Below are 27,891 nucleotides of genomic sequence, written 5' to 3' on the forward strand. Positions count from 1 at the left end.
AGACACCCAAGCATGGAATGTAACATTTGTTGAGATTATGTCACATAAAATGCCTTATATTTCATGTCTTTGTCATTCTTTTTCTACATGAAAGCACAATAAACAACACGTCCCTGTCAACAAATGAGTGCCTTCTGACCAGTCTCGACATTAATTTATCTCAACTCAAGCCCGAAGAGCGAGTAAAGTAATCTTTCTCAGTCAGGCGCTTCACTTCAGTTATAGTCCACTTTCCTACGTTTACTGCACCCTTCTACAAATATCCCTTACACCAATCTTCTGTTGAATTTTATGATACTTTCTGGTAAATGGAGAGGTGATGGATGAAAAACACATTGGGTTGTGAGCTTTTGTGCTTGTGCAGTCCTGCAAAGTCTTTGTCATAGTGCGTCTCCCTGAGGCAAAAAGTCCAAGTTGAGGTGGCTGTTACATAGATGAGAATCCGCGGAACATTGACAATTTGAGGGCGCTTTTCTCGTCTGGTCGCCATTGGCACATATTTTCACGACCTTTGATTGGTCAGAGGTGTCCGTGTAGCCCTGACGTGAGACTCGTTTAGTAAGCCACAACTGGACCCTTGACCCTCAGTCATTGATGTGGGTCGGCAGTTTGTTGTGAGAGGACGGAAGTTCTGCGATAAAGTTCTCTTTGCCATCCAAGAAGAACGTTTCCATGATGCCCTTTCCTTTGACAGCGATTTCGCCTCGACACGTCAGGTGGTAGCCGAATAGCACTGCAGACTGGCGGCAATGTCAGGACTCAGGTGAATCCTCATTGCTGTTGATAAAAGATAAAAACACGAATCAAACTCAGAATTTATATGAATATATAGATTTTCTCTGATTATTGCAGACATTTAGAACAACGCCAGTGTCACTGGGTCACGGTTATGAGGAAGGAAGTGATGTTGGAAAGCACGAAAACCTTGTCTCAAACCTTGTTTTTTGTTAACACTTGAAACGCATATATTCTTTTTATGAATAGTGTGCACAACATAATTCTGACGGACACCTGAAACAATTTTATTGATGAATGTGACTGTAGGTCCATTCGAAGGCCAAGACTGAACAAGGGCGTCGCAAGGACCCCAAACGAAAGCTTGTGTAGTGGTGGCAGTGATGCTCAACGAGCGTAGAGTGCGACACGTGCGCTGTGTGGCGTGTGTAGGTTACTTAGCAAAAACATTTTAAGACACTGTGACACTTTAATATTCGCAGTGCTTTTCCTCCCAAACCTTGGAGGTAGCCTACGTATGCATGTACAAAAATCTGTCCATACCTTCTGTGCCTAAGCACATGGTCTCTGCATAGATATGGTTTCTGTAAGCTGTATGGTATATTTATGAATTTTAATGCAGTCCATTTACATTTTCTTTCCCATATCAAAACATCTAACAAGTGGAAGTATGAAAAATGAAATCTGATTACATACGTAGGCCTGTTGATTCCATACGCGAAGCGGTGTTGACTGTGTCTCCAAAGAGACAATAGCGGGGCATGACAAGGCCGACAACTCCCGCCACCACTGGACCTGTGTGAATACCTGCAATTGTATATGTCGAAATGACTTCCATAAATGTATGTCACATTCATTTTCGGCTGACGTAAATGGTTGCATTTCTCAATATAATTCTACTTTCAGGTGATCCACTGCTCAACAACAATAATATCAGTGTAAATATCATCTCTTTGTAGAATATAGCACAGTACAGTGTTCAATAAGATTGTGTTACTGTCCCATGCAACGCTTTTAGCATCAGCAACAGGCGTTTCTGAAGATAACACACGAAATCATTAACACGTTCATCATGGTTATCTGAATCGCTGAAATCTCTGTCCTGAATTATTTAAGGATCTGTATCATATCAGTAAGGTATTACTCGATTTTTAGTTTATCTTGATATATATATTGTTGGAAATTTTTCTTGATTTATTAAGAATTCCCCAGTTCCACCATGAACTGAACAGTATTCCAGTTTAAAAAAACACGACCTTATGACAAGCCATTTGGGCCTCAGGACATTTATTGAAGATATCTTTAAAAGAACGCTGACATTTGAAATTACATCGAAAATTGATGAAAATAGACAGGCCCTACTTGAAATAATGTGCGTAGCATTTGTAAACTTTACGTACTTGATTTTTGTACTAAGGTTTTTCAAGCCCTGCCATTTCACACATGGACCAGAATAAAGAGAAACGATGATGTGCGATTCCTAAAATGACTTCCAGGTGTGCTTTCAGAGTTGAAAAGACGCTGGCAACGATATGTAACTGCTGCAGGGGACGCATCTGAAGGCGATCCGGATATCTTTTGACCAAGCCTCGCGTATACATACAACACAGTTCCGTAGACTGATTAGCACGAATAAGCAGTAGTTGTTGGCCTGAATTTGCTGACACTCACCAACACGGATCCGCAGATGATCTTGTGGCTTGTGTGGAATCCGGAATGTGGAGGTAGAAGCCAAAATATCTAAGGCACAGTCACAGATCTGCGTAATATGTTTATTTCCATTTCTGTGGGGTAAACCACTGACTAGCATGTAGGCGTCACCAATCGTTTCCACCTGAAAATACCAAAAATGGCAGATCTTAATTATTCTTGTTCCAAGACAACCGTCTAGGTTTTTCTACTAAATGCCAACCTATATTAATAGGGTACTATTAAAAACGTCGGCGACATTCTGTAAAAATTAAAATATCGAATTAATATTTAATATAATAATATTTTAATATAATTAAACACTTCATCAATAAGATTGAAATATTTAATAATGGAGACTGTACAGGCATACAAGTTTTAGTAGTGTCAGTAAGTCAGATATGAAAGGAAACTGACCGACAGGTATAAATGCAAATTTTGAAATGCACCCCAACCAGATTCACGCATGAGACCTGCACAGTGCGTATGTCACGTTACGTATGTGTTTTGACGGTTATCATCATACGCCGTTAACAATTGGACTGTATTCCTCATTTACTGGCGTTTATACTGTCGTATTTTCAAGAAATATCCCCTTGAAATGGAATATCCTTTTCTTTCTCAACAGAACCTATAGTCTACAAAATGAGTAACGAACAAGCATCGAACCACAAAATTTTCCACCTTTATCTCAACATCAATTCGAGTCATTATGAGGTTGTAGTTAACTTGTAATGCTAGTGGTTTCAAGTTTCGAGTAATTTACTCGCTGGAGTAATTTAACAACTCACCTTGTAAACATCGTAGGTGGATATCGTATCGTCAAACAGCGTATACAGATCATTGAGAAGAGTCACCACCTGATCAGGACAAACAGGCAAATGTTGTGTAAGACTGTGTGTAACGATTGTTGCAAAGGTAATGCGATGTGCGTTCAATAAAAGTTCCAGAGGTGATGACAAAACTTAAGTTAGTTGTTCCACAAATACTGGTAGTTTGTACATGTATCTAGAATGTCGTTTGCTGGGTAGTTTCGCCATCAACATTATAAAGAACATCGCACAGAATTTCCTGTTAGAGTGGTATCTACACAACTAGCGGTAATTCCAACAGAAGGCAGAAACCCAGTGATGCTTACCTGCATTGGAGAGCTTTCTGAGCATATTTTAGTAAAACCCACAATATCAGAGAAATAAATGGTGACGTGGTCAAAATACTCTGCTTGCACTGGTTTGCCCAGTTTAAGATCTTCTGCTACAGGTCTGCAATTGGAAGAGAAAATGATTTATTTTGCCATGAATTCCTCTAATCAATATATTTTCTTACAAAGTGCCTTTGAGTTTAAAGATATAAATGGGCACATACTTAAAGTATTTTCTATCAGAGCAGCCTTTAAATGATCAATCTTAAGAGTGAGGTTACAAAATTGCATGTTCACTATATATTGGCACGTCTTTCCGAAACAAACGACGGCCTGTCAGTGTTTAGGTATAAACTTACTGAGGCAACATTCTATACAGCAGATCTTCTGTTTTCTTTTTTTCTATGTCCAGCTGTTGTGTTCTCTCAGCAACAAGGCTCTCCAGATTGGCCGCGTAATTCTCCAACATCTCCAACATGTGATCAATCATGTTCACGCTTCTGTGGGATAAGAAAACACCCACGCTATAGTTCAACTAGTAATAAACGATTCTGACACAAAGGGTGCAGTGTTACTAGTGGCTTTAAAAACAATTGTGGCATAATACAACAAGAATACATATGTGTAACCGAATGTATCGGACATCTACAACCGGGGCAACAGGGATTTCCCTTTGGTTTGGTGGCAGAAACGCAGGCTACCACCTAGAAAGTATTTGGATGCTGCTTTCGGAGTTAAAATCAACATTTAGGCTCTTTGGTTTATCGCGCATACTTGATAAACTTCATATACATGTGATCTAAACCTTTCACTTTCTGGTTGGTAATCAGGACAATAACATATAGTAGTTATGACATAGATATGAAATATATACGACATTTGGTAAAGAGGCATCACTCAGTCCTGATTAAACTGTTTATTTTTACAGATTTTTGATTTATTTATTTATTTATTTAATTGATGTTTTACGCTGTACTTAAGATTATTAATAATATACTACGGCAGCCAGCATTATGGTGGGAGAAAACCGGGAAGAGCCCGGGGGAAACCCACAAACATCCGCAGGCTACTGACAGAAATTCCCACTTATGGCCAGAGGGTTTTGAGCCTCACCTATGCGGGTTAATCCGGAGCAGCCATTTTACCACTTTAGTGGCGTTTGGTCGAGTCTTTGGGTCCTCTGCCCAGCAATCCTGCAAAAGGGCGCATATACTTCCGTTCTCCATGAGCAGGGAGAGAGACGGTCTGAAGGTCAGCTCGTCCTTCACTGAACGTATCCGCGCAAGGATATCTGGTAATCACACATGTGGGATCAAAATAGTGTTAACATTTTCTCTTTTGAAATGAGTAATTGCGTTCTAGCAGGCAGCAAGCCACATTCTACTTGTACAAATGAAAGTTTGATGTGGAAATGACTGAAATTTTTAAAATGAACAATGGGTACAAGGTTTCATGTAGTTACAATGCGGTCAGAATGCCGTGCGACTGTCCATGTTCCTTCCCTTATGACTTCTGACAGTCAAATTCAGACACTGACAACCAACCAACGTCAAGATTTTGATGTAATCTTTCTCAGAGGTTGGACGAGTTAAATGTTTACTGGCCATCGAACATTTTGGACTGTTAACACAATGAACGTTAGTATTGATGCTTGTTGGAACATAATCGAGAGCTTATGCCTTCTTTATTCAGGAAAGGTTGAGATTTCGTATCCATGGAAATGACAGGTCTTTAATATTGGCAAGTAAAAATGTAGAAATCATCGTTCCAGAAATTAATTTAGAGAATGAGTATTTTGTCTTCAGACTTTTAATACCCACGTTGTGATAGTTTTAGCAGTTCATGAAATAGGCTGAATCCTGTAGAAACTTATATCAATAGATTAATTTATCGTTCAATATATACTGGCTATGCATGAAAATGACAATTTGTGAAGAGTTAAGTCAGATTTCCAAGCATTTTTTAGGTAATCCCAATATTGAGTGCGGTTGACTGAAATTACTCATGGAATTACACATTATTCAGGGACAATATATGATTAGTGTTTAAGCATTAACTGTATATAACTCCCCTCGTACAACCACTTTGATTTTGCCAAATTCGTTTTCTTCATCTGGGGTCAAGAACCTTTACCTGATGGCAACATGGACTCGTACTCTGAATACGGGCCATTTCGACAGAAGACTTCTTTGAAAATGACCCCTGCTGAATACATGTCGCATTTCTGACGATCCACATTTTCCTCGCCTCGCAAGATTTCAGGTGATGACCATAACAACTCTGGGAAAAAAAATTCACGAATTCAAATGTAATGATATACGTGAAATACAGGTTTAGTTGACAGTCTGATTAATTTTACACTGTTAGCATTCTCTTCCACTGATTTCAACAGGAGTAAACATAATCCAAAGTATTCCATCAAGAATTAATAAATCCTAGATCCCTTATGCTCATATATAGGCTGAGACAGTTACTAGTTCTATAACCTATCAAAGACCTACACATGGATCTATCTATGTATTTCTTTTTAAAGATTCTTAATGAGCCGAGTAAATCGTACACAGTTCCGCTGGATCGTTCGAGAGATCCTTGTAGAGCCAATACAGTTGTAAAAAGGTTTTTTTGTATTGGCTTTTATAGATTCTTGAAAGACCCATGGATCTAGAGCAATTTCAGTTATGATAACGTTCTACTCTATCCCAGCTATGTTTATAGGATTTTACTTGTCGCCATAGAAAGATGTTTTCTCGTACCTTTAGCATGTTATAAGGTATGCTGATTTTCTCATGTTCTCACAGGTCCAATAGAAGGTAATGTTGCCTAAATGTCACTTACGGCTCGATATGTCGTCGATGGTATCCATGGAAGCGCGCTCCTTGGCTTTCAAGCTGGGAACTCCAAAGTCTGTCAGCTTGCACGTCCATCGACTATCAATAACACAGTTGGAGGACTTCATATTGCCGTGAAAGTTAACTTCACTTTTGTGAATATATTCTAGTCCCTGAAAAATAAAACTGTGTAAATTAAGACCGCACAGCTCATTTTTCAAAAGGATATTTTTCTTGGAATCGAACTGAAGGTTTGACTTACAGATATATCGTGTTAAGTATAAAACATGTTATGTTAGGGTCTTCGCTTGCCGATGAAAGGTGTTTTATAGAGGAATCTTCCTCAAACTTACCTTTGCGATGTCTTGACAGAGGGCAAATTGAAACAGTGTGTCCAGTTTTATGTTTTCGTTCCAAATAACATCCTACAAATATCAAATGCACCATGCACAATAAACATGTCGTGTGGAGTAAGGCCAGAAGTCCGCTAGCCTGTGACCTGGTAACGCGGGAAAAGGTGGAATGCAGCTTCCGCTAATATAATATAATATAATATAACAATATAATATAAGACATTTAATGTTCGAGTACCGTAGTTTACATCAGAGAACTATGTTTTTACCACTCCTATTCTTGTTTTCATGGCAACCAAAATAAAGGACAAGTACGGACACAATCACTGAAAAGATAATAGTTGCCCATGACACTGGATGTATAATATTGCATACTCATACTACACAGCAAATTCTTGGGTATGGCATTAGATAACATAAATCAAATATATTGAATAAATCATGTTACATCTCGCACACCAAAATGCATTACAGACATTACAAGTCACTATCAGATACTTGATATTCACTGCCTTAATTTGATGCAAATGTAATGAAAGTGTTTAATTTAAGAAAGGATCCACTTCTATCACACTAACCTGTAAACTGCCTTTAATACAGTATTCCCACAGTAAACAGATCTGGCCTGGGTCCATACAGGCACCGACAAAACCGCACACATTGACATGTTTGAGTTCCATCAGCTGAAAAGCAATCGTTTCAGCAAAAGGAATAAAAAGATTTGATACATGATATTATAAAGAGTTGATGAAAAAGCATTAATTGTAAGTAAATCTATATACATACTACATATATATCCCAGAATAAAAGCATTCAGTGTAACTAATACGCAAAGACGTGAATTCCAGGAAATGCTGAACAACTCGAATTTTTTTAGACTATACTGAAGAAAAACATACCTGGTTTAGTTCACGTATGATATTTCCCGTTAAATGTATCGTTCTCTTCCTTAAATTTTTCACAGCAACGATATTTCCTGCCAACGACAGAGTCAAAACAGGAATATTTATAAAAAAAGATTCATCAAATTATTGTTGAAATAGTCATTTTGTCAGTGTTCATGACTGTCAGTATCATATGGAATGATGAGAATTTATGTTTGTGTAAGGGTTAACCTTTGGAACGGATTGACGTTTGAATAAAGGCTCTTGGAATAAGCGTGGCGATTGAGACCTCTTTCGTAGAGCTTCGTGTTGTAGCCTTTTCAGAACTAGTAAAAATCCCTATCGTTCTGCCCGGTTCCCTCCCACCATAATGCTGGCCGCCGCCGTATAAGTGAAATATTCTTGAGTATGGCATAAAACACCAATCAAATAAACCAAATAAATAATGTAGGGTCCTCAGGCTTATACCTCTGACAAAAGCTGTGGGTACGAAGAGCTCGTCCTGGAAGACGTCGCTGACGAGGGTACTGCAGGAGACCGAGGACGCTCGTCGCTTCATCGAGGATCGGGCCGAGTCGGAGACGGCCACGCTCTCTAGCCGGCGAATAGTCCCGAAACTCGTCTAATCACCGCCGAGGAAGAAACAAGAAAACAATTTGTTGACCAACGTACCATATCAAAATTGGTAAAACGACAAACTTACATTTAGGTTAAGGAGTTCAGTCACCAGTGCAAATTTTACACATACAAATTAGTAATACAGTGTTATATTTAAAGAGCTTAGAGAGTAAGCTGTACAAGCTAGTTTCTTTCGTTTTGCACATTATTAAATATTTGAGACAATTTATAGTTAGCTGAAACATTTTGATATTTAGGATGGTAAATGTTGTTTATGACAACGGTAGGTAGTAACACTTTTGTTTACTGGCTGTATATATATATAAAGGTAGCCAGACTTTGTGTAATGCTTACGAGGAAGGCGATGTTGATGATAATGGACTTAAATACCTTCGTGAACATCATGGTGGACGACACGAACTCTATGTCCTCAAAATCTATTTTCCACGCCATGCTACGCAAATGCTTTCTGCGCCTGTACATCCTGTAACAAAATAAAACAGCAGCATATAAGGTTTACAAAGGATTTTCACAGGTCAATTAAAGTTAGTAGTTCCACGTAGTAGGAATGAACAATGTAACAATATTCACATAAATTTCACCTAGGCCTGTCGGTACATCGACATAATTTCGTGACAAAAATTACCAGCGACACAGTTGTCATCTTAATGGCGTTCACCTTGTAAAATACGTTTTGTTAAATGAACTATGACGTCCATGTGTACCTACTTCAGCGACGTATACATCTAAAGCACTAGCTGCATGACATGGTAGATGGGACTTACGGGTTACGTTAAGATCTGTTCTTAGTATCTTGTGTTCCAGTATCTCACTGTTCTTCCAAACCGTTTCATCTCTTGATGCCATTCCAAGGATCCTGTTGTATCCATGTTTACGCATTAACACTGGGTGCAGATCCATTAGCTTATCAAAGAGCACACAATAAACCACCAAACTTTGAGTTAGTGAGTGCTCGGGGTTTAACGTCGTACTTATCAATTTTTCAGTCATTTGACGACGAAGTCCTTAGACTTTTTGTTGCAGAACGGATTTCCACCGCCCTTTAACTTTGGGCTGCTTGACTGAGACAACTTACCGAAGGCAAGTAAGGCGCCCCACTCGAGCCATTATACTGATGCGTGTCCACCAGTGGTTGGACTATACCCCTCAAACCACCAAACTTTGAAGACAGTTTTTCTCCATTACGGTTATTTAGCGTATCGTTAGTAACCCATGTAAGCTTAGTACTCTTACCTGACAAGACATATGAAGAAGATGGATGTGAGAAGGATGATGATAATAGTGGGGACCATATAGCTGAGATACCTCTCCTCTTCTGAAACGTCAGCAAATAACCATGCTGTCATGCTCGGGTTTATCAAATAAAAGTGTTTACTTATCTATCGTTACCCCCAAGCAGCATATTCCATTTATTGTTACCCGGAATGGTACCAACACGCTACATTCAGGAAAAACATATTTATTATTAGATGGCATTCCCTTTGTTTGCGTGTTATTATTGGAGCCTTCAAACTAGCGAATGATACAAACTCAGCTTTATACAGAACGTTTCCATTATCAAAGGCCCTTTGAACGGTGCTTATTCTTCAGAGCTAAGCTTTTACGACGTTGAGTTCCCTGTGGCGCAGGAGATGGTTGTGTCTGGCCTTACCTACGGGACATAACTCCCCGTCAAATCCACATGGAGGAACGTCAGGTGGGGCGTTCTCAAATCCTATCTTACCGCTGGCCCATCGGATTTTTGTCTTGTCGATGATTTCCTGCGCATTTCACAAGCATACAGAAATCGTATAGAATATAAGTGAAATTAAAATGTGACGGTGCCGACAATTAACCGTTGACGTTCAAAATATTTTAAAATACAGCATGGGGTTTCAACGGGTGGTTTAAAGCATTAAAACATGCACGTATTCTCACCCCTCTTTATTGCTCTACATTCCGAACCTTTGCGTAACAATAAAACAAAACATAATTAAATATCGTTTGATCTTTGTATCAGTGGTGTGCTTGCAAAAGCTTGAATAATATCCACCGGTTTTCTGGTACTTGATATACGAGATAAAAGCTGCTTCTTGGTAACGACTGCCAACGCCTTGTACTTATGAACACTACTAATAATTCAGTTAGTACATAGCGAAGGGTGGTTTCTGCCTATCAGAAACCATTACTAATGTTGCATAAGGGCAACATTCTTGAAAAATTTCAATTCAATAAGTTCATAGACCAGTATATGAGCACAACTGGTGATAATTCTGTCTCACTTTTATCATATTTTGAAGAGTGTTGTGAACCTATAATATTTTGTACCAAAAATGTAGTGGTATTTAGAGCTATACGCGACTTGCCTATACAACAAAACGACGAACGGACGTTTTTGGGAGCCTAAGGTGCTGTCTCTTGGGATAGCTGCTCGTGAAACCTATGATGTCAGAAAAAATGTCGGTTCTTAGAGGCAATTTGTCTAGTATAGGACATTATTGGTCGACCTACCGCCACAAACATGCCATCGGGAGAGCTATGGTAAATCTCGGTAGTGACGGCGAAGCTGCCGTCGTCTTGCAGATCTAATAACCAGATATTCTGCTCTCTGTCCGCCACCTCGTCCAGGGAGATGGGACCCGTGATACCTGAAACCAGGAGCAAAGCTGGACTATATTTGATGATTAATGGAAAACTATACTTGATAAATGGAAAACTATACTTGAACAAGGAACTAAACTGGATGAAAGGGGAACTATACTTGGTGAATATGGAACTATACTTGACGAATGTGAAACTATACTTGACGAATGTGTAACTATAATGCTTGATGAATGGGGGAATTATATTTGCTGAATAAGAAACTATACTTGATGAATGTGTAACTATAATGCTTGATGAATGGGGGAATTATATTTGCTAAATGGGAAATCATACCTGATGAATAGGAAACTATACTTGATAAATAGGAAACTATACTTGATGAATGGAGAACTATTCTTGATGAATGGGAAGCCTTTCCTCTTTACAAAAGTTGGGGCCTAAACTTCACAGTCAATAGTTTATTTCCTTTGATATAACCGGTTACATCTATCGTTCTGCTGGTCAAGTGAGTTGGGAAAATATTGCCTACGCGATTCATACATATGTATATATTTGATTGGTGCTTTACGCCGTACTAAAAAATATTTCACTTATACGAGTGCTGCCAGCATTATGATGGAAGGAAACTGGGCAGAGCTCGGGGGAAATCTACACCATCCGCAGGTTATTGTCAGATATTCCTACGTATACGGCCGGAGAGGAAGCCAGCATGAGCTGGACATGAACTCCAACGAGGACACTGGTGGAAGGCTCGAGTCATATAGTATATATAATACAGGGAAACTGCACTCTCCAGATCGAAACCGCAAAGTCACAGACCGGCACACATTTCTACAAATTTGACAATCAAACAATTCTGGAGTTTCAAAGTGTCGTTTTGTCTGTAAAAAGGGAGAACATTCTGTCAAATTTCTGATTTTATGTACAACTACACGAATTTGCTATCTTTAAGATATCCCAAAATATGAAGCGTTAGTCACGAAAACCATCTTTATATATATTACAGTTATAGGACAATATTTAAGACTGAGCTATCCTTCGGCTGTTTTTTTTTTATTCTCGATATCTACCTCGATAGGTACTTGGAACATGACAAAGGCGTAGAATCGTAACGACTTGAATCCTTACCTCTGCCCTCATAGAAGCGAGCTCGTTCATACAGGAGGGTTCCGTTACTGGGATCACCCCCTTCTGATAGTATCTGTGTGGCCAGGTTAGCCCAGACAAGCAACGCGTCATACAGAAACGGTGCGTACATATCCATCTGTGCAAGACAGTTATAGTTTTATTCGCATTGTTGCTAATTAATTAAGCACATGTTATCACATAGAGAATGCCGATTTATATTACATCATATAGCCAAGCTCCTCGTATATAGTATTTATTTATTTGATTAATGTTTTACGCCGTTCTCAAGAAGATTGCACTTGTACGACGGCAGCCGGCATTATGATGGGAGGCCAGCATGAGCTGGATTTGAACTCACAGAGACCGCGTTGGTGAGAGGCTCCTGGATTATTGTGATTTTTTTTTTTTCAAATTAACGGTAACCGGGCCAACACAGCTATGTTTAGGCCTTGTTCGGTCAAAAGTCAAGGTCCTCTCTTCATCTCTCCGTATGGATTGTTGATCATTATCTTGTCGTGTCTCTGCAAATTTGCAGGTTTAGAGCTGCCTCATGGTACTGGTTTCATTTCATGAATGATATCCTTGCCACAGTAAGATTCAAATCTTGTTGCGTTCAAAAAAAGAAGTATGTGGTCTGATAGTGTATTGGCCATGCAAAAATGTGTTTTAAATCTTGTAATCAAGAAACGTATATGATGCGTGGGATAAAAAAAAACTGAGCCTTCCATACCCGCGAAGTGTTGGGCAAATCCCACTTAGCGTCCATTTCTGAGGCAACATGACCTGTGGCTTCTTTGAACCTGTACCATTTGGACCAATCCACCGTTGCTGTGACAACCTGGAGGAGATCCAAGTAAAAACAAGCCGATGCCATTAGAAATCAACGCTATCTGGCATCCTTTTATACAGGTGATAAAACTTGAGCTACTATAAAGAACGTAAAGAAAAGCTGTTGGTATGAATTTAAATGATTACAGTGTATTTGACCTTTCAGGCAACAGTGGATGCTGATAGCAATTTTGATTCCCTAGTAGCGTACGTCTTTTATTTTCAAACTATTCGGATTTTTTTATCGATATACCAGACCTTTTTTGTATTATGGTATGAACTGCAGGACCGTGTTCTCTTTTTTAACCAACAATATTCTTTTGCTAGCTCGTTAGGAACTTCCGGTGAAGCGAGGGTATCGCACAGGATGGTCGATCACACGTGTTGCGAGTCATAGGAAAGAACTGAGCAGTAAAGGGCATAAGTTAAATATGGAACATAGAATATGACAATAAGGGTATGTATCCTTCTAGATATCCCCAAAGGGTCTTCATTATAACAAAGGTGAAAAAGAACCAGTCACACGACAAATGTCGCTTTTTGCTAAACCCATAGAACTAAACTTTTATCTGTAACTAGACATATTGTCTAACGTCTCCCATACTCATCAAACCAAACTATTTATAAGATATAGGCAAGGTTTGAAAGCAGAATAACAATCGACGTACATGGATGACGTTCTCGAAGGCGATGCGGGCCTCCTCATCTCTCCCATCCTGCCACTTCCACACACTGTCAGAAAGCAGCTCGTTATTAAGGGTGTCACCGCCATAAAGCTGTCAGACAAAACGTGGTTCTTCAAAACAGCACTGATTAAATTATTAAATATCAGTGAAAGAAAAACTAGCGTCCCTGACTTGAAACTAGCTAGGTAAGAAACTGCATGTTCGCATAGGCTAATCCAGAGTTTGAAAATGTATTAAAAAACGAAAATGATAGCGTTGGGAAGAAAACTTTTCTGAAAGCCCTTTCTCTTAAATCATTTAATGTTGAAATAATCAAAAAACAGTTTGAAAGGAACGGGATTATAGTCAAGTGCACTCACGTCGTCATGTATGCAGAGAAATGCGTAGTCGCCATTGGTCATGCCTTCGTCATACGCTGCCAACATCAGTCTGCGCATGGAACGCCAGTGAACGATAAATATCAAGACTGAAAATATAGAGCAATGAATATAGCATTTGCAACAGTACCGGTAATAGTCTCTCTAATCAGGTGACATTTTTCTGGCTTGGCAACTTTTGAGCTAAACAGAACTTTCGCGCTTTAGAGAAGTCAGTTTTATGTCATAGATACAAAATGTATTAGTAGGTCTGTAGTTATTTTGCATTTGTTTTGGCAGCTGATGTGGGTTCATTAAAATATTATGGCACATTGCATGCTTGCTGCTTTCATATATGAATGTTTACACCTAATGCGCGATGTGCAAAAACAAACGTACTTCTTGCAACTCGTTTCACTTCTCTAAGTATTTCCCGCATTCTGTCCCCGCGCATGTTTTCTGAGACTTTGTAGGACGACGTGATAGTATAATTGGCCTCTTGGGCTGCTGTCTGTATGGCTAGTGCCACGCCTTCATACGCCGTCCACTGGTCTTCCAGGATAGCAAACCGACGCCACTGGAACAGTTTTGAGATATACTGCATCGTTGTTTCTGAAATCAAATGAGTTTCTATGCATTTACGGAGGCTTAGACAGAATTCTAAGACAGACAAATCGTAAATGGTATCGATTTGTTAACAGTCCGGCTAATGGGAGGGCGATGACTGCTTAACTTAGTCTTTCAAATCGACTAATCGTAATTTATGACCTCTGCGCATGCACAAAGGTAGTCCATCACATACCTTTCTTCTTCCCACCATCGAAAACATGTTAAGCTGACAGATTTGAATTTCCAATACATTCTGTTTGTACGTTAAGAGAGGCTTTGGTTTCATTTCGCAGCCTTGGATTTTTTTCTACCAAATGGAGAAAAGAGCTATGGTTAAGAGCGTGCCTAACTCACCGAATGCATTCAGTGGTCCTAATAGACGGATTAGCGTCGAGTAAACACTCTTGTCTCGCAGGTCGATATCACTGGAGACCCAGCCAAACACAGGCAGGTTCCAATGAGAGGCCAGTTGTCCTACACCACGCATGGCTGAAAAAGCAAATAAATTTGAGCTGAAACAGAGTTGTAACATCCTAACCTACAACGTTTAAAATGAAGGAAACCCAGTGCAAACCTTCAAAATCAGCAACGGGCTAATTTATGAAACTCGTTGACGAAGTAAAGGCAGGTCCAGCCAATATATTAATGGCAATTAAAACAAGTCGCTGTGAATAGTATCTTACTTTTCCTCTAGCAAAAGATTTCCCCACTGAGATTTGATCTTAATCGATGCATAACCAATACCGACTCACCCAAATTTAGGCCACATATAATAATTGCAATGTTTCTTTATTAAGACTTCACATGTTGCATAAACACTCGTAAGCATATGGTTCAAGGTAGATTCAAGCTCAAATTTAAGTACAGATTTGAGAGAGCTTACTTAGTGTTGCCCAGTCACTTTTTCTAGAATAACCAATTCCATATAAACATTGCACAAATCTTAAACAGGCTTACTACATAATGGGGAGTATGTAGTCCCGAAATTCTCCAATATTTATATAACCACCCTACTCCCCTATGTTTCGTGAATTAATCAAAATGGTTCTTCTGATATTCTTAAAGTTTATCTACGTGTCGATTTGATACATGTCCGACAAAGAAATTTAATATCTTTGCTGACTTTGCTAGGTTTTCTACGCCGTGGGAAGATGTGGTATATTATTGTGTTTGCTACTACACCTTTTCGCGCCTTCCTTTCTTGTAAACGTGCACTATTTTTTATAAGAAAATATTGCCAGGTACTTGTTGATAAATTGTGATGTAAAACACCAATAGAAAAAATGACAAAGACATATGAATAAGACATGTACCTGCTGAACACGGAGGTCCGAGGAAGAGGTCTGGCTTGTAATTGTAGCGAGCTTCCACAGCATGAGCAATAGCTGGTTTACTCTGGCATTCCGAGTTATACCAACTAACGCTGCCATAAAATAAATAAATGTATGGTTACATAAATAGTAGAACTATCAGATTAAAAAACATTTTGAAATTAATTGAGTAGATTGGCTTTAGATCAAGTTTCATCTTCTTGGACAATTTTCTTAGTGTGCTATAAATCTCAATGCTTTTGGTTTTAGATTTCCATTTAGTCAAAAGTTCAACAAAAACTTACCATTTTCTCGGGACCTTAAAGTTGTAAAACCAAGTATGCAAAATTTTTTTTAAAAGTGCAAATTTAAATAACGCTACACAATTTCACGACATTTTTTGTACATCACACTGCCGTTGACAAGTGTTCAGAAATAGAAAGACATATAATTAATAGGTATATTGGAAATACCTGAACAGTGGCTATATAGTATTTTTACCTTGTTTGATGTACATGGCACGAAGGGCTTTTAGTTTATACTTATTCCACATTCCTTGCATTTTATGTTCCATACTTTACAACCTTATGGGCATACCTAACATTTCACAAAGAAAGGTGACAATAAATAATGAATTGCCACCGTCATGTAAATGACAGGTTGTAGTCTGAGTGTGCGCGCGTGTATGTGTGTTAACCGGACAAAAGGTGCCCCGGGGCTAACCTCATAGTGACCAAAGACTAAGCAAACTAAATTTAGACCAGTTCACTGAACTGGGTGACTCACTTACATGCACCTTTATAATCCATTACTGGTATAAGGATTAATCACAACCCACTTTATCTCGATTCCGATTTTAGCCCATATTCTACATGTTTTTTAAAATGTGATTCATTCAGGCCGAAAAAGTGATTCACTGTTCACAACTGCACATTAGGTAGAGGAGATATAGCATTCTCGATCCGTCTCAGTTCGCAAAAATGAAGAGTTTGCATTGGAGATTTTATCAAGGTGGCACAATTTGAGCAAAATATAATAAAAAAGGAAAAACATAATATACGTTAAATAATATTCAGAAAAGTGTCAGAAAGCATTTTTAAGCCTTAAATTGTCGTTACATTGTTGTGGCGTTTTCGGTTAAAATAGTTTTATAAGTGGTCTGTGCTCATCCCATGCGTATAAGACAAAATTCCTTTTTATTTTTAATTCAGTGGATTTGTGTCAGTTTAATGACCAACTTGATCCTACTGATATGCCTCAATATTTTTGAGACTTCCTAATCTATGCGATATAGATCAGATTCAATGGCCAATTTATTGTAATTCTGATACATATATAACCAGCATATACCTTAAGGTATGACCCGGAAGTAGATTGGGATCGTCGCGGATTGTGTCCAACGCTAACTTCAGAGCACCCACACTTCCAGAAGCACTAAAATTGTAATGCTGTTCTTTGGGTGCCATCCAAGCAATGCGTAATTCCCGGCCTTCGATTGGACGTAATGTAAACATGACGACGACGTACAACATGTACATGGTCACGTGACAGCCTGCACTCTTTTCGGACATTCTGTCTCCTGTCAGACTGAAACAGAAAAGTATGATGAGGAATTTAAAAATGAAATTTAGATCTACCATTATACAGTTTGCTAAATGTATAAGATAGCTACTAATCATAAGATCAACATTCCCATACAATTAGGTCAAGTAACAAACGGGGCCAATGTCTACAAGGAGAGAAGCAGACATCAGTTATTAGTATATCACATGTGTATTTTACATCGTGTGTATAAATCGTAGATTCTAATATCCTTGTGTATTTACACAGTTGGAAGCATCGCGTTCGCCATTAACTCCAATTGGTCACGAAAATACCACGGCGATATTGATCAGCACGATTCCTATTTATGTCTGTTAGCATTGAGGTGAGTAGAAGGAGATGTATTAGGTAGATCTTTTATGTGTTCTATTTGTGGACGTGAATAATTCTTCGAATAATATGTTGTCATTTTTATGACAGAGAAAATGTTTCCATTACGATGCATTTTACCTTAAACTTTATGCGACCGTTATCATTATAGACGGGATGCCAATACGCTGCACATCCCGTTGCTAATTTTACAGGTCAGAACCGGGAAACGAGTCTCGTATTTCGATTTTATATGTACTTTCAGAGGTAAGGTTGTACTGGCTCTCGTTTCTGAGTAAGATCTCGAGGGGAATAAAATCGCTATTATTCCAACTTATGACGTTTAACAAATTACAGGGTTTGCTGTGCATAGCCTTGATGATGTACAGAATGGACGACATTGGTACACTTCTACAAGGGATCAGTGTAAAGCCTCTCTGGGATTGGCTTCTTTCCTGTTCGGCTTGGGCTTGAAATTAGCTCAGCGCTCTTTGAGACAGCCCGTGTCCCGGGATAGTTCGGCAATTAACTCCTTCTAAGCCTAAAATTCTGTCTTTCTAATCTGGTCAAGAGTGGACGAGGTCAAAACCCCGTATCAGCATCACGACCATTACTTACAAGATACAAGCAGAAATACAACAGGCAAAAGTACTAAACTCTATCACGACCATTGCTTGTGGGAAGATACAAGCAGAAATACAACAGGCATAACTACTGAACTCTATCACGACCATTACCTGTGGAAAGATACAAGCAGAAATACAACAGGCATAAGTACTAAACCCTATCACGACCATTACTTGTGGGAAGATACAAGCAGAAATACAACAGGCATAAGTACTAAACTCTATCACGACCATTGCTTGTGGGAAGATACAAGCGGAAATACAACAGGCATAAGTACTAAACTCTAACTCTTTTTGGAGATATGACTATCTACTCACAACTAGTTCGTAGAACCAAGGGGTTTCATAGGCAGGCTCCTATACCATCACCTAATTTGATACATAGCTCCCCGCACAACTCCACGCCCCACGCCCCTCCCACCCCCATCCCCCCTACCACCCTCCTCCCACCAAGGCCGATGCTGTTTTTGTACAACCTCCGAAAGTCCGAAACATGTTAAATGTAAAAACTTTACACTTTTAGTAATTTGATTTGTCGTAGAAAGGCATAACAGCGACAGTTTTTGCCGAAATACTTTCAATATCACTACGGGAAATTGGGTTCGTTTTAGCGTGGTATATCCTCCGCGGCTTCGGCCATAATGACATGTATTCCGAACAACCGTTGTGGCCTGTCGTAATCCAAAAACATGTCTCTGGACGGTGACCGGTAATAAGCGCAGACGGAACTCAGGCAAAGAGTCCATAAATAAGGCAATGAGAGCTTCGTGCAGCACATTACTCTGTCATCCCAAGAGACAAATTTAAGGACTCGCTGACACGAACGTTGGAGAGTTCTTGTTTTGTCTTGTACGGAAGCGTTTTCAGTTGCCTGCAAAGAATTGCTGAAAACTGCAATTACAAAGGCATTGATTATTGTCCCAGACAGCACATGGAGATTATTCGTCACTTGTTTCTGATTATTTATAAAGACGGCATGTCCGTCTACATAGCCATGGGTACTTTATGCCCTAGATGTTATCCCTGTAAGAACTACTTAGTATTCCACCGTTTATTTTGATAGAAATTCTCGTGGTTGTGCGTGCCAGAGCTCTGTAGGCTGAACGTTGAGTATGGCAGAACCTTGAAGACTGAACGCTGAGCGTGGCACAGCCTTATTCCTGAAACGTTGATTGTCACACAGTCTTATTGATTGAACGTTGATTGTCACACGACCATGTCTGGACGTTCACCGTGGCTAAATAATGTGGTCATAACGTTGACTGTCGCACGACCCATGTCTGGACGTTCATCGTGGCTAAACAACGAACGTTGATTGTATCGCAGACTTATTTTTTAAACGTTGATTGTGGCACACCAGTGTAGTCTGAACGTTGATTGTGACACTTCGTAGTTGTCCGAATGTTAATTATGGCAAATTCTTGTCTAAATTCTGGCATGAATATCAGCACATATTTCGCCCAAACCTTGAATATCGACCAATTGCCTATTAGGCATGTATACATGTATAGCTTGGGCTTGCTATATACTAATGCAAGTCTCTGGAAACAGCGGGATCCGCTGCAGGCAGTTTAGTTTCTCAAGACCGTTTCTCTCCTAAGATTAAGCACCCACTTAAGATCATACGAAAATGTGTGCATGGTTCCTAAGGTCGTTGAAAAACAAGACTACGGAATTTCAGATCAGACACCAATGACAAATACCCTGGTCTAATACATGTGCCCTGTACTGGTGTAATCAATCTCTATTTATCAATGACGAGTATAACATTAATGGTACAGGCACCGTGTTCCAAGGTTAGCAACACTTAACACAACCCACCTTGTTAAGAACGCCTTTGAAGGCAAATTCTCTAATACTTGCATCTGTCACATAAAAGGTGTGAAATACATAGGTAAGACATCTGTATTAGCCAAATAGCGGATAGCTTGAAATCAAAGAGAGTTGAATACCCCCCCCCCCACCCCCGCCATCTAAGCTTGCAACAAAAAGGTATCTTGATAATACGTGTTCTTTCAAATTGTTTTTTATTGGATGCTTCATTATCTTAATGGGCAATTGACACAACAACGTGCAGCTTTCGGAGTGTCAGTTCCGAAATTCGCACAATCCTCGCCAGCAGGTAATAGCTCGTCCCAGATAACTGGTAAGATAACTTGCTAATCGCCCTCATAGTACAACCACGAGATCCGCCAAAGCACCATACGTTAATATAGCTAAGACCTATTCTTAAAACATTAGGCAACAAAATAAACACATAAATAAGACTGGAACCGCTGTCCATGAATGAAGAGGAGTGTGTCCAGGTATTTAAGAAAAATGCTTGTACTATTATTATCCCTTTAAGACGATTCAGTGTATATTAGAAACAGGCGTCTTAAGGAATTCCTCAAAGTCTTAATCTCAAGGCGGTTTGCTTCTTCCCAAACCATCATACAGGGACTGCAATATCTATCCAGCTCTCAAATAGGGAGAGTCACACCCCGAATACTCATACATGGAGAGTCACACCCCGAGGTCTCATACATGGAGAGTCACACCCCGAGTCCTTATACATGGAGAGTCACATTCCGAGTCCTCATACATGGAGCGTCACATCCCGAGTTCGCATACATGTAGAGCCACATCTATAGTCGTGATACATGGAGAGTCACATCCAGAGTCTTCATACATGGGGAGTCACATCCAGAGTCTTCATACATGGGGAGTCACATCCAAAGTTCTCATACATAGAGTCTATCCCGTTCTCTATTCACCCATTCATTCATGCATACATTCATTTATTCATTCATTTATCTATTCATTCATTCATGCATTTATTCATCCATCCACTCAACAGTTTCTTTTACCCTAAGCCTTTATCGCTGGACCGTCTCTATCAACCACTCTCTCCAACATTCATGAGCCCGAGTTACCATCTGGATGCCTGATTTAAACATAGATGTAATTGTGAGGATCACCTAGTTGCCCTTTCTTATATTCGTGTATATGCATGCGTACGCCAGAGGCCTTGTCACGTGTGATCTGCATGCCATGTAGGATGTTTATTAATCAGGAATTACCTTCTGTAAATGAGATAACAATCAGTTTGAAGTCACAACAAGTGCTTCAGTACTCAGACATCATGCCCACCCTGAGCATTATCGACGTATACATAGTACGGTAGAAGTCAAGGGTTAATAGCTATACGTTTAACACCCACAGTTGTTTTAGCTGTACGGACATTTGTGTCATTTGGCATTAGGCCAGTATAACTGTGATGCATGCAATATTGTCTGAGCTGTGTACAACTGGTGCTAATTCATGGCCTCATCTCTGGGTCAACGACTTTGTTAGGGGGACAACTTCATGGTGACACCGACGATTTTACACCAGTTAAAGTTCACCTGTATGCAGACGATCAATGTCCTGCCAAATATGGGCTCGTGTTAAGTTAGAATAACAATAGCACGTAGGAACCTGTTTCTGAGATTCACTTATAACATAGAAAAGTCAGTGATGCTGACATGCACTTTAAAGCATTCGTAATGCTTTTCATTCACGGGAGTTTATTGACCTAATTCTCCTTTCTGATAAGTGTGGAAAAAGTAATATGTATCTTTGAATGAAATGTGGTTAAATTTTGAAGTTGAAGTTGTGACTTCCTATGACCTTCAACTGAACATTTATTTCTTGCAAATATTGTGCGCTTTGTGACGTAATTAGGGTGGCATAAATAGCCGTCATTCATCATTCCATGATGCAAACAAGCCATGATGCATTAAGAAGTGTTAGTTTGATTCAGTGATTTATAGTCTTTACTCCGCGATTATGCATACTGAGTTGACGATTTTGATTCCATGATTCCATGAAGTGCTGACATTTTTGATGCTATGATCCATAAAGAGCTGAAACATTTGATTCCATGGTGCAAGAAGTGCTGACATTTTTGATGCTATGATCCATAAAGAGCTGAAACATTTGATTCCATGGTGCAAGAAGTGCTGAAATTTCTGATGCTATGATCCATAAAGAGCTGAAACATTTAATTCCATGATGCAAGAAGTGCTGACATTTTTGATGCTATGATCCATAAAGAGCTGAAATATTTGATTCCATGATGCAAGAAGTGCTGACATTTTTGATGCTATGATCCATAAAGAGCTGAAACATTTGATTCCATGGTGCAAGAAGTGCTGACATTTTTGATGCTATGATCCATAAAGAGCTGAAACATTTGATTCCATGGTGCCAGAAGTGCTGACATTTTTGATGCTATGATCCATAAAGAGCTGAAACATTTGATTCCATGATGCAAGAAGTGCTGACATTTTTGATGCTATGATCCATAAAGAGCTGAAACATTTTGATTCCATGATGCAAGAAGTGCTGACATTTTTGATGCTATGATCCATAAAGAGCTGAAACATTTGATTCCATGATGCAAGAAGAGCTGACATTTTTGATGCTATGATCCATAAAGAGCTGAAACATTTGATTCCATGGTGCAAGATGTGCTGACATTTTTGATGCTATGATCCATAAAGAGCTGAAACATTTGATTCCATGATGCAAGAAGTGCTGACATTTTTTATTCTACGACGCATAAACTTTCAATCATAATAATTTCAGGATAGAAAAACAGTTTACAGCGAAGATCAAATGATACATATAACTCTTCATATTTAGAGTTATACGATGCAGACAGTGTGTAATCTCCGATTCCTGATGTTTTCTCTCTATGTATCTGGGTGTAGATGAGTGAGAAAACGATGGTGATGAAACTGACGAGATGACATTTTTGAATCGATGATGCAAGAAGAGCTGACATTTTTGACAGCATAAAAATACAATTCACTCTGAAAATCTCCTGAAATAATTTCTAATATAATTTCTGAGCCCTAACGCTCAGAAAAGTGAGAAAACGATGGTGTTGAAATTGACATCATATTGTGGATAATGATAAACTGATAGAAATTCGGACGTGTGGACGAACAAAACATCTTTCAGTGCCACTTAAATATATTAACATTTCACATAGTATATAGGACCATATAGTATAAATTAAGTATAGGCCCAAATTATCAGGGGTGGGTAAACTTGAGTTATTTACTCTGCCTCCGATATCATAAGGGTCAAATGAATGGTGTATCGTTTAAACTTTAAATTTATTTAGAACGAGCATTCAATATATATGACTATCCACCGCGATAAACGCAGCAATGGGAATTATATTTATCGTGTGAAACGAGCTATATACACTTTTATTCGGCATTGGTTGAGGCAGTTAGTGCATAGTATAATCCTAGTGTGATTCTTACTAACGTAAGCCACCCGCCTTGGTATGTACCCAGGCGTTTGAATGTCTCACAGTTCCCACGGTCATCGGTCACGTGCTGCCCAGATCTAAGGCCCACTGATACCGACACTGCCATTCTATATACCAGCCCCAGTCAGAATTAATAACACTACAAACTAATAAACTTAAAAAGAAAATTGATTCTTTAATTGTATTTAAACTGATAGGCATGCAGTCTGCGGTTTGCTCTCACATGAACTTCGTTTAACGTCCCTGTGGGGAATCTTAACGAGTCTGAGCAAGGGGAAACTGATTAAACCGACTCGACTCAATAAAATGTGACTCGTTAATGTATTTTATTGCCAACAAACAACCTATTTACTGATTTAATTCATACGTGATATGACAAAGATATATAGATTACAAAGACGAGAAACAGCTCAAAAGGCTGAATATCGCATCCATATTCACCCATGTGTCTGAGACAGACTGCAGTTATCAGGTAGCAGATTTAAAAGGTTATCCTCTGAGCTGACACCTGCATTTGCTACACACACAAATCCCATAATTACCTATTTGTACACTGACAAGTTTTCTCCAGTAAAAAAAATTGGATTTAATGATAATGAGATTTAACATTAACACCTTTAATCCAATGCGTATACATTTGATGGTTCACCTCACCTAAAGAAGGACATTGATGTATGTTGTGGGTGAGTCTTCTGTTTAATAACTAGTTGAGGAGAATATAGAATATATTTATGCTCCAGAGAGATGCGTCATCATACCGTAACGACGTGTTCTTAAGTTTTGCTACTATACGTATACTACAGCACCTTGGAAAAGGTCCGTGGGAAACACGCGTGCTTATATATAATTAAACAAGTGTGTACTACTTTGTACTCATGTGCTTGCGTATCTCGTGATGTAAACAATTAAGATGTGTACTAAAGAGTCCATAATTTGGTAAAGATATGAAGTTTATAGGTATACATACGTGATATATGCAACGTAAACATTAATGTGCACCTCGGAATTTGTTATAATTCATGAGTATAACTGTGGTACACATCTCTTGTATGTTTGCACACATTTGCTTTTTGAAAGTTAATATGCAAAAACACGCTAAATAAACTTTGTGAGTGAAAACACTTACGACAAAATATAGGCAGTATAGCTTATTCATTTGAATTCATTCTTAAGTTACTGTAGCTTGTAGTGTTAAATAAATATATACGTTGCCCCCATGTTATTTTAATGTTAACTATAGCTTGACTATACCGTAGATTATATGCATATAGCACATAAATATGTGTATTTTATATGTTTAATATATTTTTTACAGCGCCTGCTTAATTCCATTACGACAAGAACAGTGGTGAAAAAGTTTTGTTAAGCAAATTATAAATCTCTAAACAATAGACTAATCACTTGTACATGTGCATGCTCTCTGATGCCCACCAAACAAAGCCATCGTTAATAAGCAAAAACGCTAAGCGTAAGTCTCTGAAGAGATATAATATTCATCTCAGGACATTTTCAAACATAATTTGACGATTCTTCTCATATAGGGTCATATGTCTAGCTACATGGTCCGTTATAAATGAACATGTTTAGTGAAAACAAACATACAGTTCGGACTATAATGGAGAACCATTCAATACTGATCACATGGTTGAGTAGTGTATTACATAGCGGCAAGCATCACGGCCCGCCATTCAAGGCTTTACTCGACAACACTCTGATAGACCTGTAGCTGATTCAAAAAAACAAAGAAAAGACCTCGCTTCGGCAAATCACCTAACAGAAAGAAAAGCAAACAGAAGGGGTGGCGTTTTTGCGTTTTGAACAAGGTACATGCCCCAGTAACCATTTTGTTTCGCACTGACATTCCAGAAGTGTAGGATAGACGGCAACCTATATGTATATCAACTCAGTTTGACCCAGTCAGCTTCCCCTTACGTGCGATCCATATTTCATATGGATTCAATGGGAGTCAATATACGGCTGAAAAAATTAACTGTATGTAATGGAGGTCGTTTCTCATAATGATATAGATAATGTCGTCTTTGTAAATTATTTGATTTGATAGTTCTTCACAAAAGTCACGAATGTATAATATGGGCATCGATTTGTAAACTGCATGTATATACTTCACTATCTTCGAATTGTTCAAAACATTCGTATTATGCATCATATTCAAATCTAATGAGTGGACAAAGTCATATTAAAACTCCTCCGTCTGCGTTACCTAATGTCCTGTAACAAGTAAGTCTTCTATATATAGATGGAAAGTTGATGACGTTCTGTTTCCAGGAAGTATCCTCTTCCGCTAAAACCAGTGCCACAGGCACCTGTACATCGTATTACGAGGAATCAAGAAGACGGCTGTATAATTAAAGAGTTGCAATAGCATGGATAGCGTGACTGATGTTTATACAACCCTGTCAGAGTATCGCGTGGGTAGTCTACCATTGGAATCAGAATATGCACAGTCCGTTTAACTGATATTTTGTTCATAAATGTCAATGTTTTGATTTAGAAACTGGCCTTCCGATTTTTACCACAGACAACCCATTCATAAATGGCCGACACATGCGAATATCGGGATTGTCTGATGTCCATAGATAATTTTAAGAGGCTGTCAGTGTTATACAATTATCACTACAATTGAGACCTCTCATTATACGTGGATGTTAGTTACATATGAGGGATATAGGGGAATATAGGCGAAAAGCTTTATTTAGTATTTGGGAATAAATTTTCATACCTATTTATCTAAAACAATTGTGTGGTTACAGTGAAAGCTGCAACTATATATCGACTGACCTGTTATTTCTAGCTTCATCGTTACGATGCAATTACACTTGATCAATCTTCTTGCCAAACTGCCATTCTCACAGCAAGGTGAATGTTGTTGTGGCATATAGTATACTGGCTTTACAGACATGTATCTCGTGATGCGACGCTATCATCGCTGATCCGTTTCCATCAATAATAGTGTTTGGCATTAGTAAATTGCTTTGTCATAACAAGATCGTATCAGTGCGTCGGCCTGGGACCTTGCAATGTAACGATAAGCCTTCTACTATAATTCTTGACCCTTTGTAAACTGTTGCATGTTGCGACAACCCTAATGCTTTATGAACAATGAAGCAGAGAATCCTGACAAATTGGCGCATTTACATATACAGAATAACACATATCAAGCTAACCATTTGATCACATGCGAACTACAATAGAATATGTGTCACACAAACCCACTTAGTCAAAACCGTACACATCAGTTCTGCTCATTGAGCAGAGCCTTCCCAGAAGCCGTGTCTTTGTGCGTCTGGAGTGCATGGTCAACCTACGAAGCCACGATGTACGCCTACCCGTTAACAAATACTTCTCCTGTATCTAGGTTAATGGAAATCCGCGACCTGCTTCACTCAGCTTTACGAGATTTTTCAATTGTTTTAGACCCACTGCATATAAAGGAATTAAAATGGCTACCGTCTTTTGCGAATAGTGTCAGCAGTAAGATTAAAAATGCATGCACTTGTTTACACATACACTTGTGAGTCGAGAGAACCCTTTGGCCGTTCATGAGCACAGTTTATACACAAGAGAACGCATACTTGTAGCATGGTCACAACAACACACTTCGCACTATGAACAATCAAATGTAATATTACTCATCCACAATGCGGTGTACATCACCTGCATGTTGGTGAAAGTATAGGGTGTAGCCCGAGGAGAAAGGTTTGTCTGTCTCGTCCCTCCCCCGCAACCCCCACCCGAAATACCTGACAGTAAGTGAAACACAAATTAATTAATAAATAAAGGGTTATAGTATGGCCTGTTGTACATGTAAACCACGTAAACATTAATGAGTAAAAAAAACATTGAAGACATCACAGCGTTTACTACTGTGTAGAGCAAGAAAAGATCTGGACATATGCAGTTTTCAGCATTAAATAGCATTTTACCTGAAGAAGGATTTGTTTCCATTTCCAGTGAAAGTGTTCCTCATCTATAGCAAAGCTGTGTTTGTTTCCATGGACAGTTAAGTCGTCTACTGGAGCGATGACTATGCATCAAAGCCAGATTAGGTGGGCCTCATCGTGTGCACCGTACAGAAGGGCCAGGCAGACTGGGGAATCCCTGCCTGTCAGTTTTGGACATGTTCAATATCTACCTAACACCGACTGGGCAAGTTCAAACCAAGTAGACACCGCAACAGGTCAGTCACGTGATCATTGATCCCGACAGTGTTCAGCCAATGCTCTGCTAGACTCAGTTTGCTCAGTAATCGGTGGCTC

General features: G+C 39.0%; 1 protein-coding gene across 1 annotated transcript; it reads right to left on the reverse strand.

The window, feature by feature from the left end:
* Positions 1-584: 584 nt before the first annotated feature.
* Positions 585-27,597, reverse strand: LOC135467356 (atrial natriuretic peptide receptor 1-like). The gene is given in 27 exon segments (XM_064745126.1): positions 585-724; positions 727-777; positions 1,432-1,542; positions 2,407-2,569; positions 3,216-3,284; positions 3,563-3,686; positions 3,925-4,062; positions 4,679-4,856; positions 5,699-5,845; positions 6,401-6,566; positions 6,747-6,818; positions 7,325-7,429; positions 7,646-7,722; positions 8,099-8,252; positions 8,603-8,732; positions 9,503-9,584; positions 9,921-10,029; positions 10,760-10,896; positions 11,981-12,116; positions 12,711-12,818; positions 13,477-13,584; positions 13,854-13,960; positions 14,250-14,462; positions 14,814-14,948; positions 15,773-15,882; positions 17,120-17,356; positions 27,559-27,597. Coding segments are annotated over 26 exon segments (3,291 nt in total). The 5' UTR covers positions 17,341-17,356; positions 27,559-27,597.
* Positions 27,598-27,891: the final 294 nt, after the last annotated feature.

Source organism: Liolophura sinensis, chromosome 6 (genome assembly GCF_032854445.1).
Source record: "Liolophura sinensis isolate JHLJ2023 chromosome 6, CUHK_Ljap_v2, whole genome shotgun sequence".
Taxonomy (NCBI): domain Eukaryota; kingdom Metazoa; phylum Mollusca; class Polyplacophora; order Chitonida; family Chitonidae; genus Liolophura; species Liolophura sinensis.